The 16,686-nt window shown below is 45.0% G+C and overlaps 1 protein-coding gene across 4 annotated transcripts in view; it reads left to right on the top strand.

The window, feature by feature from the left end:
- The window catches only part of uts2r2 (urotensin-2 receptor 2), a 185,938-nt gene that overhangs the window by 61,401 nt on the left and 107,851 nt on the right, over positions 1 to 16,686 (top strand). For all 4 annotated transcript variants that reach the window (XM_038777112.1, XM_038777115.1, XM_038777111.1 and 1 more), the window contains one exon: positions 6,332 to 6,407. In XM_038777112.1, the coding sequence (XP_038633040.1) occupies positions 6,332 to 6,407 (76 nt within the window). The remainder of the gene's footprint in view (positions 1 to 6,331; positions 6,408 to 16,686) is intronic.

Here is a 16,686-nt window from a genome sequence, read left to right as displayed (position 1 = left end):
TGGCGGAACAGACACGATGGGCCGTATGGCTTTTATTAAAGCTGAAGTTTCAGAGAAAGTTTGGCGAGCCTTACTGTACTGCACAAGGTCATCAGGAATACAGTGTCGACAGAGAGATTTGAGATATTACAAAAGAAAAGGGCAGAAATCATGGAAAAACCCTGGCAACGTGATGTGCAGTGAAGGAAACGTAGTAATTGTACAACATGGGAATCAAACTGTTAGGTTCACACTTCAAAGCTAATTGGTGCTGACTATACCGTCACAGCTTCTGAACAGGATGTGGAGAGGGAAGAGGCCCCATGCACTTCACATATGGACATAATGGGCAATTATGGGGAACTGACTGAATTGATTGATGATGAACAAAGTAAGACTGAAGTGCAGGATAAGGATATTTATTGAAAAGGACAACTACCCAAAGTAGGAACAAAGGTAACACACTTGCCAGATGAGCCAGTGAGTGGAAGAATGCCACCATCATAGGAGGGGCAGAAAAGGCCACTGGTAAATATAAACGTTGGCTAAATGTGCAGGGTGAAGATCAGGAAATAGAGTCATAGATTGGCAAAAAGAGGTTAAAATGTGAAACAGGTAAAAATGAGAACATTATAAACATTTCAATATTGAGGCCTATTGCCTGAGACTATTTGGGATTTTCAAGTCAGCCTCCAGGTGCCACGGGGTGACAGGACAGTGCAGCTGCCTGGAAGTTGCCAGTTCCTTTGGCTTAGAGACAGTTCCTGCTTGGTCAAGTTCAGTAGCAGCTAAAGACCTTCGCCCTCCCTTCCACACCTGACCACAAAGGCCATCTTTCTTAAATTTTGAAAACGTTTGTGAGAGGGTGCCTCAATTGCATGGTGAGACAACCCTCGGTCCACTGGCCTCATAAAGGAACATCAAAGGCCAATTCAGGGAAAATTGACCCTGGTTTGAGCCTGCAAGCTGGCAAAGAAAATCTCATATCTTCCGCAAGCAGAATAATTTAAGAAAATATTTTTAAAAGCAAAATTTAAAATCAAATTGATATTATGCAAAAATTGACTGAATTGGTCCCATCCCTGGTCTTAACCAATAAATAGGCAAATTTTCGTTTGGTAACCACCGTGGTGATTGAAGTAGTAAAATAAAAGTTTATCATCATCAATGAAAGTGGGGCAATGGTTTACGACTTCTTCAATACAGTATTGAGGATCTCAAAACAAAATTTGGAGGATCTCTATCGGTGGCTATTTATCGTGAAATCGTAAACACGTTCTTTGCACATGTTTGTGATTTCACTGCAAGGGGCAAATTCAAGGGCTTGAATTCCTAGTTTCTGTTCATTCTTCCCGATGTCTCGCTGCATTTATCTTTCATTTCACTTGACAAGTGCAGATCTTCATTGGCCCATTTTTCTAAGTGAGAACCGTCATGTTATTTGCACATTTTTGGAGCTCAAAGTGTTGTTGCTCAAGCAGATATGGGCGAGATTCTCTGGTCCCTCAGACCCATGTTTCTCGACTGCGCATCATTTCCTGGAGATGTGATTCTACCCTTCTGCCGCTTGTCAATAGATTTCCCATGGTAACTACCCTACGCTGCCGGGAAACCCGCAGGCGGGCTGCACTGCCGGCCGGGGAAAGTGAATCGCAATGATCGGAGAATTCCTGCCATTGTCGCAGAGTTCGTTTCAGAAAGAAAATTGAAAAATGTAACACAGCTGGGAGTAATAGGTATCTACGGAGGGATGTGATAATTAAGGTGCGAGCTGGTTGAGTGACACTCAAATTAATTTAACTGGTCAGAAGAGCAAGCCAGTGAAAGCAATTACTACATCAGCTGGCCTTTAAAGATGAAACATCGATTTTTCAGAAAATGTAGCTTCAGTGGCCTGCAAATAAAGAAATCTGTCAGCAGCATATTTTTGGAGACGCATGGTACCTTTACAAATTTAATTTGATTTGAAAAATTCAATGTTGAAAACAACAAAGGCAGACTTTGAATGAAACACACAGTGTTGCAGCGTAGGGCCCCAGCCAAGTTGGTGTGGGGGGGGGGGGGGGGGGGGGGGGCAGGGGGGGGATGGCCCAGCCCATACGGAGGGGTGACTGTTGTGATGGGAACACCGTGGGAACACCAATCAGAGCCTTGATAACTCTAAATTTGCTGATAGCCCATCAGCAGTCAATGCAGAACATCATCGGGTTCTGATTGGTCGGCTCCCATTTAGAGCGAGAAAGCAGTTTGCCAGATATTGAGAGGTGTTGGAGATTTAAAGCAGTTCTGACACGGATCTTCTGAATTGGTGTGAAGTTTCTGAACTTTCATTGAGTAAAGGTGCAAAGCAGCAGCCAGGTTTCTAGCATTAGGTCTGACGGGCAGCCTGAGGCCGACCTAACATCGGAGTGCAAAGCCTTCAGCGAGGAGAGGAGGAGGCGGCGCTGACCACGGCCATTGAGGCCTCGGGACCCTCAGAGAAAAGGAGACTGTGGAGGACGTTGGATGGTTCCCTGAGCAGACTGTCAGAACCATCTGGCAGAATGCCTCATCACCAGAACTTTCAAACAAGCACCAAGACCTAGCTTGGCTGGTGATGAGAAAGGCCCTCCCTGTCAGATTCTTCATGTACACCCGAAGGCTCAGCACCGTTGCACGCTGCCCTCGGAGTGGATGTGGGGAAGATGAGACAGTCACACACCTCCTTGTAGAATGTGCCTTTGCAAAGCAGGTCTGGAGTGAGATGCAGTGGTATCTGTCAAGGTTCATCCCGAGCAGCTCAGTAACACAGGACTCTGTGCTCTACGGACTGTTTCCAGGGACACACACCGAGACAGATATCAACTGCTGCTGGAAGGTCATCAACTCGGTGAAAGACGCTCTTTGGTCTGCCCGGAACTTGCTGATCTTCCAGTGCAAAGAATTGTCCTCGACCGATTGTTGCAGACTGGCACATTCCAAAGTCCAGGACTACGTGCTGAGGGACGCACTCAAGCTTGGGGCAGCTGCCGCCAAGGCGCAATGGGGGAAGACCACTGTGTAAGGTCTTACCACCAAATGTACACCGAGGGATTGGTAACAGTGTAAAACCCCTCGGTCCGGGGTCCTTTTTTCATCACCACAATGTATGAAAGAAACAAAGTAATGTAAATATTTAAGAAAGAACTGTAACTTATAGTAGGATACGTGTATAACGTTATCCCAATTGAATTGAAGACAAATGATTGTAACTCAGACGGAAATGTACAGTCAAGGCAATTTGAAACGTTCTGTAAAGATTATGATAAATTTTATGAATAAAGTATATTTTTTGAAAAAAAAAAACCTGACCTCCAGGCCAGGGCTGAAGAGAAGGAAACCAATCAAAAAGAACAGAGGCCAAATAGCCACCAGCTGCAGCAGGCTGGCAGCCATCACACACAGTCGTCAAGGCTCGAGGCCTGGCCACCTGAGTGAGAGGTGAGCACTGCAACATTCGAGAGGTGCGAAGAAGGCAAGACAAGCACCGGCGCCAAGTCTCGGAGAATTAGGGAGCTGCAGCCAGCGGGAGTGGGGCGACTCAGCCAGGCAGCAGGGCTCAGAATGAGAGGGCTGGATTGGGCAGCAACCAGACTGAATGGCGAGGCAGTGGAGAGCAGATGCCAGGCCAGATAGCTAGTAGCAGCAGGCAGGATCAAACGCAGTTTTCGAGGAAACTCGAGCGAGAGGTGATCAAAGCAGCAGTCAGAAGGTGCGAAGAAGGCCAGGCAAGCACCGGCTTCATGTCACAGGGAATCTGGGAGCAGCAGCCAGCGGATAAACTCAACCAGAGCCAGATGCCAACAAGGCAGCAGGAAGTTGAAGGCCAGGCAAGTTATAATCACCTTGAGGGACCAGGACTGTGCTCCATTCGTTTTCTCTTCAACAAGGGAAATCCACACAGTATAAAAACCCTGCTCTTGCCGCAGGTCAAGGAGGGTGGCCCTTCATGGAGAGGAGTTATAGATTTTCGTAGTTTTGTGTACACCGTAATAAACCAGTCGTTAATTTGTACGGTAATGTGTGTTCCTGTCGTCTCACCTGTTTGGGTTGTACAAGGAGGACGCTAGGTGAAAGGTTTGACACTACATTAAAAGGTTTGAAGTATTGAGCAGTGCCCAAACTGCACATTCATCCTCGCCAGCAACATCCACAAAAAGCTTTGGTGACTTGTCTGATGACTTCGACCTGCCGATATCCGGAGACTGCGAATATGCCTGAAAAACTTGAACAAGTCGTGTACTCTGACACAGGAATGGAACTATAGGAGACTGCTCAAGTTCATTGTTCTTCTGCCGCTGAAGCGAGGGAAGAAACCTACCCTGAAGACATTGCTTTCTAAACAAAATCTGTTCCACTGGGTATGATTGAATATTTCATAATTAACAGACCAGAGAACATAGGTAACCTGGAAAATGTCAGAAAAGATTTGAGGTTCAACACCAAAAGCAGGTTAGAAATCTTCATAAGTACTATTTTCTCTGCGCCAAGGCCACACGTGAGTCAGTTCTTGCTGGTGAGCCCAGCAGGAACGGCTCCTCACAGATAGGGGTGCTGTTTTGTCTGGCTGCCACAATCTCCCATTCGCAGCCTCACCCCCATCTTTGACCTTCCCAGCCTCTCCTACTTCAGCGGCCCCAGGGATCATCCCCTCCCCCAGGTTCCGATCCCTGGCAGTGCCAAGCTGGCACTGGGCACTTTGGCACTGCCAGCCTGGGACCCTGGCAGTGTCCCTTCCAACCTGGCAATGCCACCCTGTCAGTGGCACCCTGCCCTGTTCCCCACCCAGGGGTCTCAATGGCCTGGTACTCCATCCCCAAGTGCCATTACGAATGGTCCACAGTACGAAATGGCACCCGTGGGACGTCACCCATGCCCGGCCATTAGGTACTGGGCACTGGGAGAATCACACAAACACATATTTAAATGCACCATCTGGATTACGCCCAGTGAGGGTCAGATCCAGATCACGACGCTTCGCAAAATGTTGTTAAATTTTGCGAGGTGTTTTGAGCATCACAAATCTTGCGAGAAGCCTCTCGCGAGATTCAGTGGCCTCGTCCCAACACCAAGTAAGATGGGCTGAGTCGCGGCCATCGACTGTGAGAGCCGCCGCTCCCTCTGCATCCAAAGTGTAAATGTTTCTTTTGCTTTTACCATTTGAAGTTGTTGATAGTTCTATCAATATATAAATGATCAAGCACTTTCTATAACTTGTTAGGAAACATTTGGCGTGCATTAAATATATTTCATCTTATTTATGGAGTTATGGTAGTGAACAAACTTAATTATAATCTTATGGCCCAGTGAGATGAAGGAGGGCTACTCATGTGGCCCACTTGCAAACCTAGGTTGCCCATCACTGCTTTACGTGAATGATCACTGCCTAATCCTTGTGGAAGAAGCAGTCTTCGCATTGAGATTACCCACAAATCTGTAATGTAGTACTACCACTGAGCTGATTGGATAGATTTAGGTTAGATCCAGCAGCCCACATCTGGGTATTCATTAGATGACATGAGTCACAAGCACCAACAGCAGCTTTGCCTATCTCCTGAATACATAAACTTTCACAAACATGTCTTTACCCTCCATCACCATGAGGTGGGGGGATCAAACCTGATTCAATAGGGAGCGGAGAGAAGGAAAAGGAAACTTGAATTGATATCGTGCTTTCATGCCTGTAGGACATGCCAAATTGCTACACAGCGAATGGAAGAAAGAACTTGCTCTCGTAAAGCGTCTTTTCATTAGTCAGTTTGGAAAATGAAAATTGTAACGTAAGAGAACAGCTAACCTTTCTCGAGGACATTTATTTGAGGATGGTAAAAAGTATTCAAAAGCTTTATTTGGGCAGCTTGTTAAAAGTAACTATTTTCTTGGCACTAAGGACGCAAGCCTTAGCCGCATCTCTCAGAAACCTACTGTTCACAGTCAAACATTTCTACCTCAAGTTCTTGTGCAGCCTACAATGACTGCAGGTAATGCCTGATGGGCTGGAGTTTAGAATGTAGGTTGTCAGGACTGATCAGTCATATTTGAAACCTGGTGCCACTGTTTGATGACAAGCTCCAATCTCCCTTATTTCCCTTGCGAGATGTTAGCAAATATGAAAGCAGTGATACTTCAATGTCAGTGACAGAATTCTCTGAACTAATCGGTTAGCACTTTCGTATCTCATTCCAATGAGTAGAAGCTCCAGTTTAGAGTTCCTTTGGTAATTAGATTACAAGACTGAGAAAATTATTGATCATTTCTGTATAATCCACCACTTGAGCCATTTCGATTTGAGAATTTCTGTTTTGAGCGCCTGCCTTTTTATTCTTTTTCGTAGGTTGTACTCCAACAAAGTGCGGAAGGGCAGTGAAAGATACAGTGGTGGATCGCGAAGAAGCAGAGAGGATTTTACGGTATTACATTTCAATTTTAAAAGTCATTGATAGCTGAAAAATAATGGGCAAACTTTAAGGCGGTAAATGATAAAGAATATGAAGTACTAAATGTACAGAGGACAATTTATAAGCAGTTCTAAAGGAGGTAAGAAACAGAGGTAAGAAATGTAAAAGATTTCAATATTGATGGCCAACATAGGAACAGGACACTTAACCCCTTGAACCCACCGTGCAATGGGATTGAGTGATTTGTGACCTAACTCAGTGTACTCACCTTTTCCGATATCCCTCAATTAACCTTTGATTAGCAGAATCTATCATTGTCAGAATTTGAATTAACAATTAAGTCAGCATCAGTTTCAGCCACTTTTCTGTGTTTTCTAACGGTAGAAGTGTTTTCTAACCTCACTCCTGAAAAGTCTAGCTCCAATTTATAGATTATGCCCACGAGTCCTAAATTCCAACCTGCAGAAATACTTTCCCTCAAGCTATCTTGTCAGTTCCCCTTACTATCTTTAAAACTTCAATCAAATCACACTTTTGCTAATTTCAAGGATTACAACAGTGGTTTATGTACTCTCTCATCATACCTGGTTTCCAAGATTCGCAATATACCGCAAAAAGAAGTCATGGACCTAGATTTCATACAAGCACGTCGCTAGGTTTATTGAGAGATGTTGCTCATGCAATCTAAGATGGAGAGCTGAAAGCCCTAACACAAAACACCCTACTGATGTCATTACAGACCATGTGACATTCCACCAGCAGAAATGTATTCTTTAATACATATCACCCCTCCCTCTTCAGTACAAAAGATATTTATTTTCCTAATTGCTATGACACCCTGGGCTAGGGCGTGGTCAATTCCAGCCCCCCTTGAGTCGCAACACAATTGAATTAACCAATAATTTTTGGAAAAATATCCAAAGTTTTTGGCTCTCGGCTGCCCAATAATTACAGTCACCAGGTTTGTAAATTTAAACACAATTACTTTTTATTTATAACAAGAACTACAATGAAATATGCAGCAAGTACAACTGGTTAACTATTATCTAACTCCTAACCTCCCACTTTAGCTTGCTCCCGCCCTATATACACACACACACGGACATACACAAGACAGGCAAACACAGAGGGGAGTAGAGGGGTAAAATTAAAAGGAAAAACAGTCTTTGTTTCAGATGGCGGTCTTTAATCCCACCTTCCTTCAAAGTAAACTTTCAGCCATTCCATTTGTTGCAACCTGTAATGGTTTCATTGTAGATTCATTCAGGTTTTCTGTAGGTTCAGGAATACATCAACTCGCAGCCTTTCAAGTGTGGGAGAAGGTCCTTGTCCCCGTGTATCCAGGTCTCAACTCTGCTTTCCTTAGGTCTCTGGAAATTATTCCACTTGAGTAGGACCCAATCACCACCTGTTACCGGGAAGAACACGGCCTCTTGGCCAATTCATTGGCCACCAGCCAACCATTCAAACTGACTTCCACCCCATCTCTCAAGTGCCTCAATGTCTAGGCATCCTGTCCAAAGCTAGCAGCATATACTATGTTGCAACTTCTTGAATTCCTCATCCTTTCTGTTGCTTGACTTAAAGACACATGTCCATTAAGCATTCATGGATCAAAAATGACAATGGCAAAAATAAGGGGAACTAAAGGAATCAACAGGAAGGACCCTTACAACAGGCAACTACAGACCCACTTGTACATGAGATACATTTCTTTACACCATTATCTTTTTACATGTATACAGCTTAATAAGACAGTCTCTCAGGTCGACATTCTGGAACCCGGCTTCTCAAGTTCTTGGAAGTGTCTTCTTTTTCTTCAGTAGGTGGCACTTTCTGTGTAGTTACCTCAGTGTCCATCTCCATAGGTATTGAAAAGTCCTCAGAAGCAGAATCTGAATTTGTCTATGTTTGGTCTCTGTTCAGAAATATCACTGTTTAGATTTTCCGGTGAAAATACCTCTTGAGACGTTTCAGCGAATTCACTTTATGAAACTAGTGGTTGGTCAGTATGACATCTCAAAATTCTTTCATTGTCCGACTGAATCTGTTTTTGCTAGGACCATAGCAGGTACCCATTTCTCATTGGTAGTGTAGCTTCTGGCGAGCAGTCACTCTTCTTGCGTGAATACTTGCCAAGAGTTTTGTTCCCTTCTAGCAATCCGTGCTTGTCGCTGTTGTTTGACAATCTCTGAAGTATCAGGTGGTATCAACATGTCAAATTTTGTTCTTTGCTTCCTTTTGAAAAGCAGCATTGCTGGTGAACTGTGATGTGTGTGTAGTGGTTTGGTATGACATCAAGAAATCATTCACTCCTTTGGACAATATACCTTGGATCTTTGATACCCTGATAAAATGTTTAAGTGACTATGAACCAATCCATTTATTGCAGAATGGAAAGGAGCTGACTTGACCTGCTGTATAACATTTCCTCTTAAGTAGTCCTCGAACTCCCTAGATGTGAATGGAGTCCCATTGTCACTTATGACCTGCTCCAGTCTACCAAATCGCGCAAATATTTCATCTAACTTCTAACTTGTTCTGTCGTCATGGATTTCATAATCACTACTTCCAGTCATTTTGAGTGTGCATCCGCAATCATTAGGAACATGTGTCCCTCCACTGGACCAGCATAATTGATGCGTATTCTCTGCCATGGTTGTGTGGGCCATTCCCACAGATGGTATGGTTTTAATGGTGGAGTGTTCCTTAGTTTTTCACAGGACTGATATTGCCCAACTTTCTCTTAGATTTGAGTATCTAATCCTGGCCACTGAAAATAACTGTGTGCCTCACAACACCAGGATGTCCCTCATGTAGTTGATCAAGGATATTATTACGCGAGCACGGAGAAATAATCTGATACCCCATAATGAAATGCTATTCTGGACTGTTAACTCAAGTCTTCTTGTGACGGAGAGCATGAGATCTAGATTTTTACGACGTATATCTTTTCCTTTTTGGACGAGACCCATCACCTTTCCCATCACTGGACCGGTTCTTGTGTATCTCTGAACTTGAGTCACGGTCCCGAGCATCTTCCTCTGCTTTTGCATCTCCACATTTATCACCGATAATTTTGTACTACAGCAATTTATTCTTGCCTCAACCATCATCGCCAGTTTTCTCTTTTGTTACATTCTCTATGTGCCAGGAAAGACTTGGAGGTGGATTTCTTACAAATACGATGCAAGGTGGTACTTGACTAGCCATGACTCATACCAGAGGTATTTTTAACCTTCAGAAACCAGCAGACACCTCGTTACCCTTAGAGTGGCGCAAATGCCCCGTGCTTCTACAGAGAATCAAATTCCAAAGAAATGCCCCAATACCCTTTGCATGTCTAAGTCAGAGATTTGGGCCACGGAGACAGAGTGTCTGCAGGGATAAAGGGACCCTGATTCCTCCATTGAACCTCAAGATTCCAGATCTGCAAAAATACATTCTTTGTTCAACATCTGGAATATTAATAATTATCTTTATTAGTGTCAGAAATAGGCTTTCATTAATACTACAATGAAGGTATTGTGAAAATCCCCTAGTCGCCACATTCCAGCGCCTGTTCGGGTACACTGAGGGAGAATTCAGAATGTTCAATTCACTTAACAAGCATGTCTTTCAGGACTTGTGGGAGGAAGCCAGAGCACCCGGAGGAAACCCATGCAGACATGGGGAGAACGTGCAGACTCCGCACAGACAGTGATCCAAGCCGGGATTTGAACCCAGGTCCCTGGTGCTGTGAAGCAACAGTGCTAACCACCGTGCTGCTTTTCTTTCTCCGTTAGGCAACGCTGAAATCTGGAAATCCAATTTGGCGGAGAACAGCTTCCGATGCCAAAATCGCTGCAGGCACCGATTTGACTCCAAATTGCAATTCTCCATCACCTCTAAAACGGCGTCAATGCATTTCACTCCGCATGTACAGTATGCACCATTTGCATATCATTAGTAGGCCCAACCCGGTACTGTCCAGGGCCTCCGCCATTCTCCGGCCCGATGGGCCGAGTTCCCTACGGCGTGCTTCACTCCTGCTTTTGAAAATTGTGAAACCGGAGTGGCTGCTGCTGAGGAAGATAGAGGCGGTTTGGAAGCTGTCCAACATCGCTTTAGTGTGTTGACAGGTGTGCTGCTGACTGGGCGGGGGGCTTCTGCCAGGGCTGGGGGGGCGTAGTGGAGTGTGGCCAGCAGGAGTGCTGTGGGTTCAGGGTAGAACAAAGAACAAGAACAAAGAAAATTACAGCACAGGAACAGCCCTTTTGGCCCTCCCAGCCTGCGCCGATCCAGATCCTTTATCTAAACCTGTTGCCTATTTTCCAAGGTCTACTTCTCTCTGTTCCCCACCCGTTCATATATCTGTCCAGATGCATCTTAAATGATGCTATCGTGCCCCCCTCTACAACCTCCGCTGGCAAAGCGTTCCAGGCACCCACCACCCTCTGCGTAAAAAACTTTCCACGCACACCTCCCTTAAACTTTCCCCCACTCACCTTGAAATTGCAACCCCTTGTAATTGACACCCCCATTCTTGGAAAAAGCTTGTTGCTATCCATCCTGTCCATACCTCTCATAATTTTGTAGACCTCAATCAGGTCCCCCCTCAATCTCTGTCTTTCCAATGAAAACAATCCTAATCTACTCAACCTTTCTTCATAGCTAGCACCCTCCATACCAGGCAGCATCCTGGTGAACCTCCTGATGGATGGACATGGAGCACTATTGCTGCAGTGGCAAGGCAGCCATGCAGCTGCGCACACCGCTAACAGCCCGATTTGAACCTGGTGCCAGGGGTCATATAAGTGTCTCTCCAGAGCAACCCCTGGGTGTCCTTTGGCCGACCCATCAGCTGTATTGGCGCGCTCCAGTACAGCCATCTTGTTAGCTGGGTAATTGTGTGTAGGGAGTGCAATGTGTATGTGCGGCTGCAATTTGTCAGCCTCCTGAGTGTCGATCATGGACCCAGAGAATCCTGCACCATTTTTCAGTGGAATTGAGTGTTTTCCACACGGCACCAGTGCTAGACCCACAACGGTAGCGGAATTGGTCCAGGCACGGCGCCGGTTTTTCTGTTGTAAAAGTCCATGGATTCTCCCTTGGAGTCAACACTTAGTGTCAGAAACAGAGAATCCAGCCCTCGACCTCTGGTATCAGCGCCTGTAAGATTAATTCTTCATTGTGTCTTTTCTTCCATCATGGAAGTCCACGCTTCTGGAAACATAGTTTCAGCCTGGTAACCTCTGGAGGACTCCACCATGGAACTTTTGATTCTGGGTTCTACACTCACATGAAACTGTGACTCTTATTTTTATTGTGGTCTTGTTATATACCCCTTTTATTCTCTTATCCCTCTTCTAATATATGAGTGCAAAAAGGGGAGGTGTTGCAAAATCCCTTCCCAGATTTGTGTGTGTTTGAAATAAACCAAACCTTATCTTGAGTTTGCTGTGGGGTTATTAATAGAGAATCGGATCACTCCAAACTGAAGTGTTGGGGGAAAATATGTCACCACTAATAAAAGCGGAAAATAAAAAATAAAAAACACCTTTCTGTTTACAAACAGAGTGGTACAGTGGTTAGCACTTAGCACCAAGGATCCAGGTTCAATTCCAGCCTTGGGTGACTGTGTGGAGTTCACACATTCTTCCCATGTCTGTGTGAGGTTTCCCTGATGCTCCGGTTTCCTCCCACAGTCCAAAGACGTGCCGGTCAGGTGGATTGGCCGTGCAAAATTGCCCCTTATTGTCCAAAAGGTTAGGTGGCGTTATTGGGTTGCAGGTATAGGTTGGGGGCATGGGCCCCTTTCAGAGGGTCGATGGGCCGAATGGCCTCCTTCTGCACTCTAGCGATTCTATGAAATGGGTGTTGATAGGGGGAATCAGGACTGTTTGGATCAATCTTCCTCCGGTCCATAACACGCTTATGAAGAACTTTATCACATGCCTTCTGGAGCCCCTTAGAGATATCCATAGACAATTCCTTTTCCACTGCTTTAGCCATTTCTCCAAAAAAAATTAAAGCATGTTCGTCAGGCATTACAAATCTGTTCTGGTTCCCTCTGACCAGCTGGAAAAAAAATCTAGGTCTTTCATCACTCTAATCTTAATTATAAACCCTCACAATTTTCTGACAACAGATGAGTATCTGTTCTATAATTCCCTCATTTGCCTCTCTCACCTTTCTTAAATAGCGCAGTGAAATGCACAATTGTGCAGCTATCCGATCTAAAGTAACAGTTCCGAAAGCAAGAGAACTTTGGAAGATTACCGTGAAGCATTTGTAGTTTTCTACCCACTTGCGGCGCAGGGATGGAAGCCATCCAGCTCAGGGACATGTCATTCTTTTGTGCCAGTATTTTCTTCATTAACCTTATTTTGCTTCTGTTAATTTCGCTGAGTTCCCATCCTGAATTCAACATTAGTTTCCTTGGAATGTTCAACATGCTATCTTATTCTCGAGGGGCACTGCCGAATGGAGGTCCAACATTATGAATTTGAAGAGCTCTGGAATCAGGGATATTAGGCAATTAGTCCTAAATGTGTTTTCTTCTGCAAGTCTCTCCCTTGGCCTCATTGTCCCCTCCTTAATAATCGGATTGTTATATATTTCCAAATCTCTTCCAATATGAGGGTACGTGAACATGAGCAACAGTTGATGGTACGGATCATGCCTTTCACCTCTGTTATCTGAGGTTAGCAGGACAATGAAAGATGAGCGCAGAGCCATGCTTAACCACTCTGCCTTTAAAGGCCAGCTTCCATCTGGAAGTTTAAATAAATAGTGGGATTGTTAAAATAAAATAAAAAATGAACGGGTCATCAAAAGGTTAACGTCTGAACAAATGTAACTAATGTCAGACGACGTCTGCCATTTTTTTTCACTGGGTCTTTGAAGTTACAAGAAGCATTAGAAGAATGCATTCCAACAGTGGTAATTATTGCAATTTTGGATTTCTTTGTTTACTTTTGGGCTTTAATGGGTTTTCCTTCAAAAATTAGCACATCGCCGGCCTCACTGCCCCTTTGCTGAGTTTCTAACTTTTAAAAAAAGTATTTTTATTGAGGTTTTTCCATTTCAGCAAACCACGTTACAAAACCACAGGAATGGTACAGCATAGCAAAAATGTCTCAACATACATAGATACAGAGGAGGACAGGAGAACAACAATACAATTGACTCGGGGTAATCATTAAACTCAACTTGACTCCTCGGTACGCATTGCCAGAGAGCAAGGGAGAGGATGATAAGGCCGTGACAACATGGTACAATGGGGCAAACCTTCCCTTGCAGCGATTGGTCGCAGCGGACATGAGAATTCAGGAAAAGGGCAGCATGGTAGCATAGTGGTTAACACAATTGCTTCACAGCTCCAGGGTCCCAGGTTCGATTCCTGGCTTGGGTCACTGTCTGTGCGGAGTCTGCACGTCCTCCCCGTGTGTGCGTGAGTTTCCTCCGGGTGCTCCGGTTTCCTCCCCAGTCCAAAGATGTGCAGGTTAGGTGGAATGGCCATGCTGAATTGCCCTTAGTGTCCAAAATTGCCCTTAGTGTTGGGTGGGGTTACTGGGTTATGAGGATAGGGTGGAGGGTGCTCTTTCCAAGAGTTGGTGCAGACTCAATGGGCCAAATGGCTTCCTTCTGCAGTGTAAATTCTATGAAGATCTTCAAGGCATGTTCGGGCGCGCACCGGAACATAACTCCCTCAACTCCAGTAACACCAGGGGTCCAGTAACTTGCTGTAACGTCCTCCTCTTGGATATCAGACCCGTCTGTACCCTGCAGGAGTCAATCACAGATCTTAAACCTGCAACAACATAAATAGTAACTTGAAAAATTACAGGGAAAATTCGTGAGAACCCCAGATCTAAAATAATACTTTACATATACCCAAAGATACAACAAAACCTCCACCTCAAGCGCAGTACAGAATAATCATCATTCCACACATTTATGCAGAAAGGACCAACAAATATTCAAACACCAAGTTCGGATTATAGTCAGTGTGGTCAACACCTCCCAATGAACTAACTAAAACAGGATAAAAAATCAAAACTACCAGGAATAGAGGGTCTCCGGATAAAAAGAAGTAGGACACAACCATGAACCCTATGATCCTCTGGTGCATGCCTGTCACCATAAGACCACAAAATAACATGATATCAAAGGCGCAATCACAAGTGAATAAAGCCCAGAATTATTGATGAACTGCAGGATAAGAGCACAATAGGCCATGGCAGGATTGTCAAGCAATCCTCAGAACCCCCACTCAAGGTCCATTGAACAAACGCTCTCACCTTTGCTACGCCGTCGCCCAGGCTGGTGGAGTGTGTGTGGGGGGGGTGATTCGACACGACCAGCTGCGTCCTACTCCTCATGATGAACATGGAGGACAGGACAATATAAGACCAGCGGTCTCCCCAGCCATTGCAAGATTGCCTCCACCCCAGCCATCACTGACCGCCCAAATCAAACAAAGACGTTTCCGATTTTAACTTGGCCAAAATCTAGCTCGGATCTTCCGGGGACATTGTACAAGAAATATATCCCAAAACATTAGTAATTCTGGGATGTGTATTCGGATAAATTAAGGGATCGAAAGTAGAGTCAGAGCTCGGGAAAACACAGCCACTCCCACGTTCAGATCACGTGCTCCTCCACCCCCCAGCCGCCGTGTATCTAACTTTTATGTTGTATTGTTTGAGGAGAGGTTACTCTTGCTCGTCTCCAAAGGTTACAGCAGAGCAAGTTTTCTTAGTGTAGCAGGGAGTTTGTCAACATTATGAATTCATTGAAAACAGTTCAGATTGCCTGTATCAAACGTCTTAAGTACTGGAAAAATGACATTTACGGTTAAGAAATCTGATTTGAATTATGTTTGCTTACATTATGGGATTTATAATGTGGTTTATTTGTCGTCAGGGTAGAATATTGGTCCTTCATCAAAAGAATAGAATTGAATCTCAGCCTTGAATAACATTTGTTTGTCATTACGCTTCAGCATCTTTGAGGAGGGAGGTATGAAGTGTGGGTCTGAAGTATAAACAACGCCCCATACTTGCTTTTTTTGGGGATTGATTTTCCAGAATATGCATTGCCAAATGTCTTAAACCTGGTATGAAAATGACATTCAAAAATTAATTCTGTACATTACAGTTTTGGATGAAGGAGACACTTCAGGCCAATTGTTTGCAACCTATAAAGAATGCTAACAACTTCCGATTGTTTCTTAAAATGAGGCCAGTTTTCACATTTCCGAGCATTCGTTGATGATTCCCCGAGTAAGGAAATATTCTTGAACCCTGACCAAAATTTGACCAATAAGGTCCTGAATCTTCGATGTGTTTCTCTGGAATATCCAGAAGTAGTAATCTGGGTTTTGTCCCTTTTTTAAAAAATATTTTTATTCACGGCTTTTTAACAAAATATAAATGTACAAAATATCAAAAAAGACAATCAAAGAGCAACAAACGACCATCAAAACAGCCCACCCAACAATCCCAACCCTCCAGCCCCACTGACCCCCAACCACGTCCCACCTCCCCCCTTTTTAACCCCCCTCACCCCCCAAAAAAAAGTCCCTCTTAGCTGACCCTTCTATCTTACTTGAAGAAATCGATGAATGGTTTCCACCTCTGAGTGAACCCTTATACTGACCCCCCACAGAGCAAACGTGAAGCGGGATTCTCCGGGCCTCCGCAGTGAAATTGTGATCGGTGTGGGTACAGAGAATGAGCGCCAAACCTGAGATCGGGTCCGACGCCGCTCTTCAGAGAATCGCCACCAATCGCGCCCACGTGGTCGACGCAGCGTCGGTCGGAGGCCATTGAAAGAGGCCCCCGCGGCGATTCATCGAGTGCAGCTGGCCGAGTTCCTACGGCATGGTTCGTTCATGGTTCCACCTGTCGGGAACTCGGCATGGCAACCGCAGTCTCAGTCCGCGACAACCCCCCGGCTACCGATCGGGGGCCACCGATCCGTGGGTGCAAAAGACCTGGGTGGTCCTATGATTCTGGTGCCTGTCCGCGGTGTGGGTCGGCCATGTTGCGCGGTCCCCTGCCCGGAAGTGCAGGGTCCCGTATCGGCAGCCAGAGCTGCGAGGACTAATCCGGGGCCCTGCAAGCCCCCTGCAAATCGGAGAAACACCTGGACTTTCTCCAGATAAGTCCAGAGTGATTCGTGCATGTTTTTTCGTGGGTGTGGGTACATATCCCCATTATTGGAGAATCCCGCCAGTGATCTTTTCTAACTGCAGGAATTCTGCCAGGTCGCATTCGGCAGCTCTGAGTCCCTCCAACAAAAC

This window comes from Scyliorhinus canicula, chromosome 18 (assembly GCF_902713615.1).
Source record: "Scyliorhinus canicula chromosome 18, sScyCan1.1, whole genome shotgun sequence".
Taxonomy (NCBI): Eukaryota; Metazoa; Chordata; class Chondrichthyes; order Carcharhiniformes; family Scyliorhinidae; genus Scyliorhinus; species Scyliorhinus canicula.
This window is presented reverse-complemented; position numbering and strand designations above follow the sequence as displayed.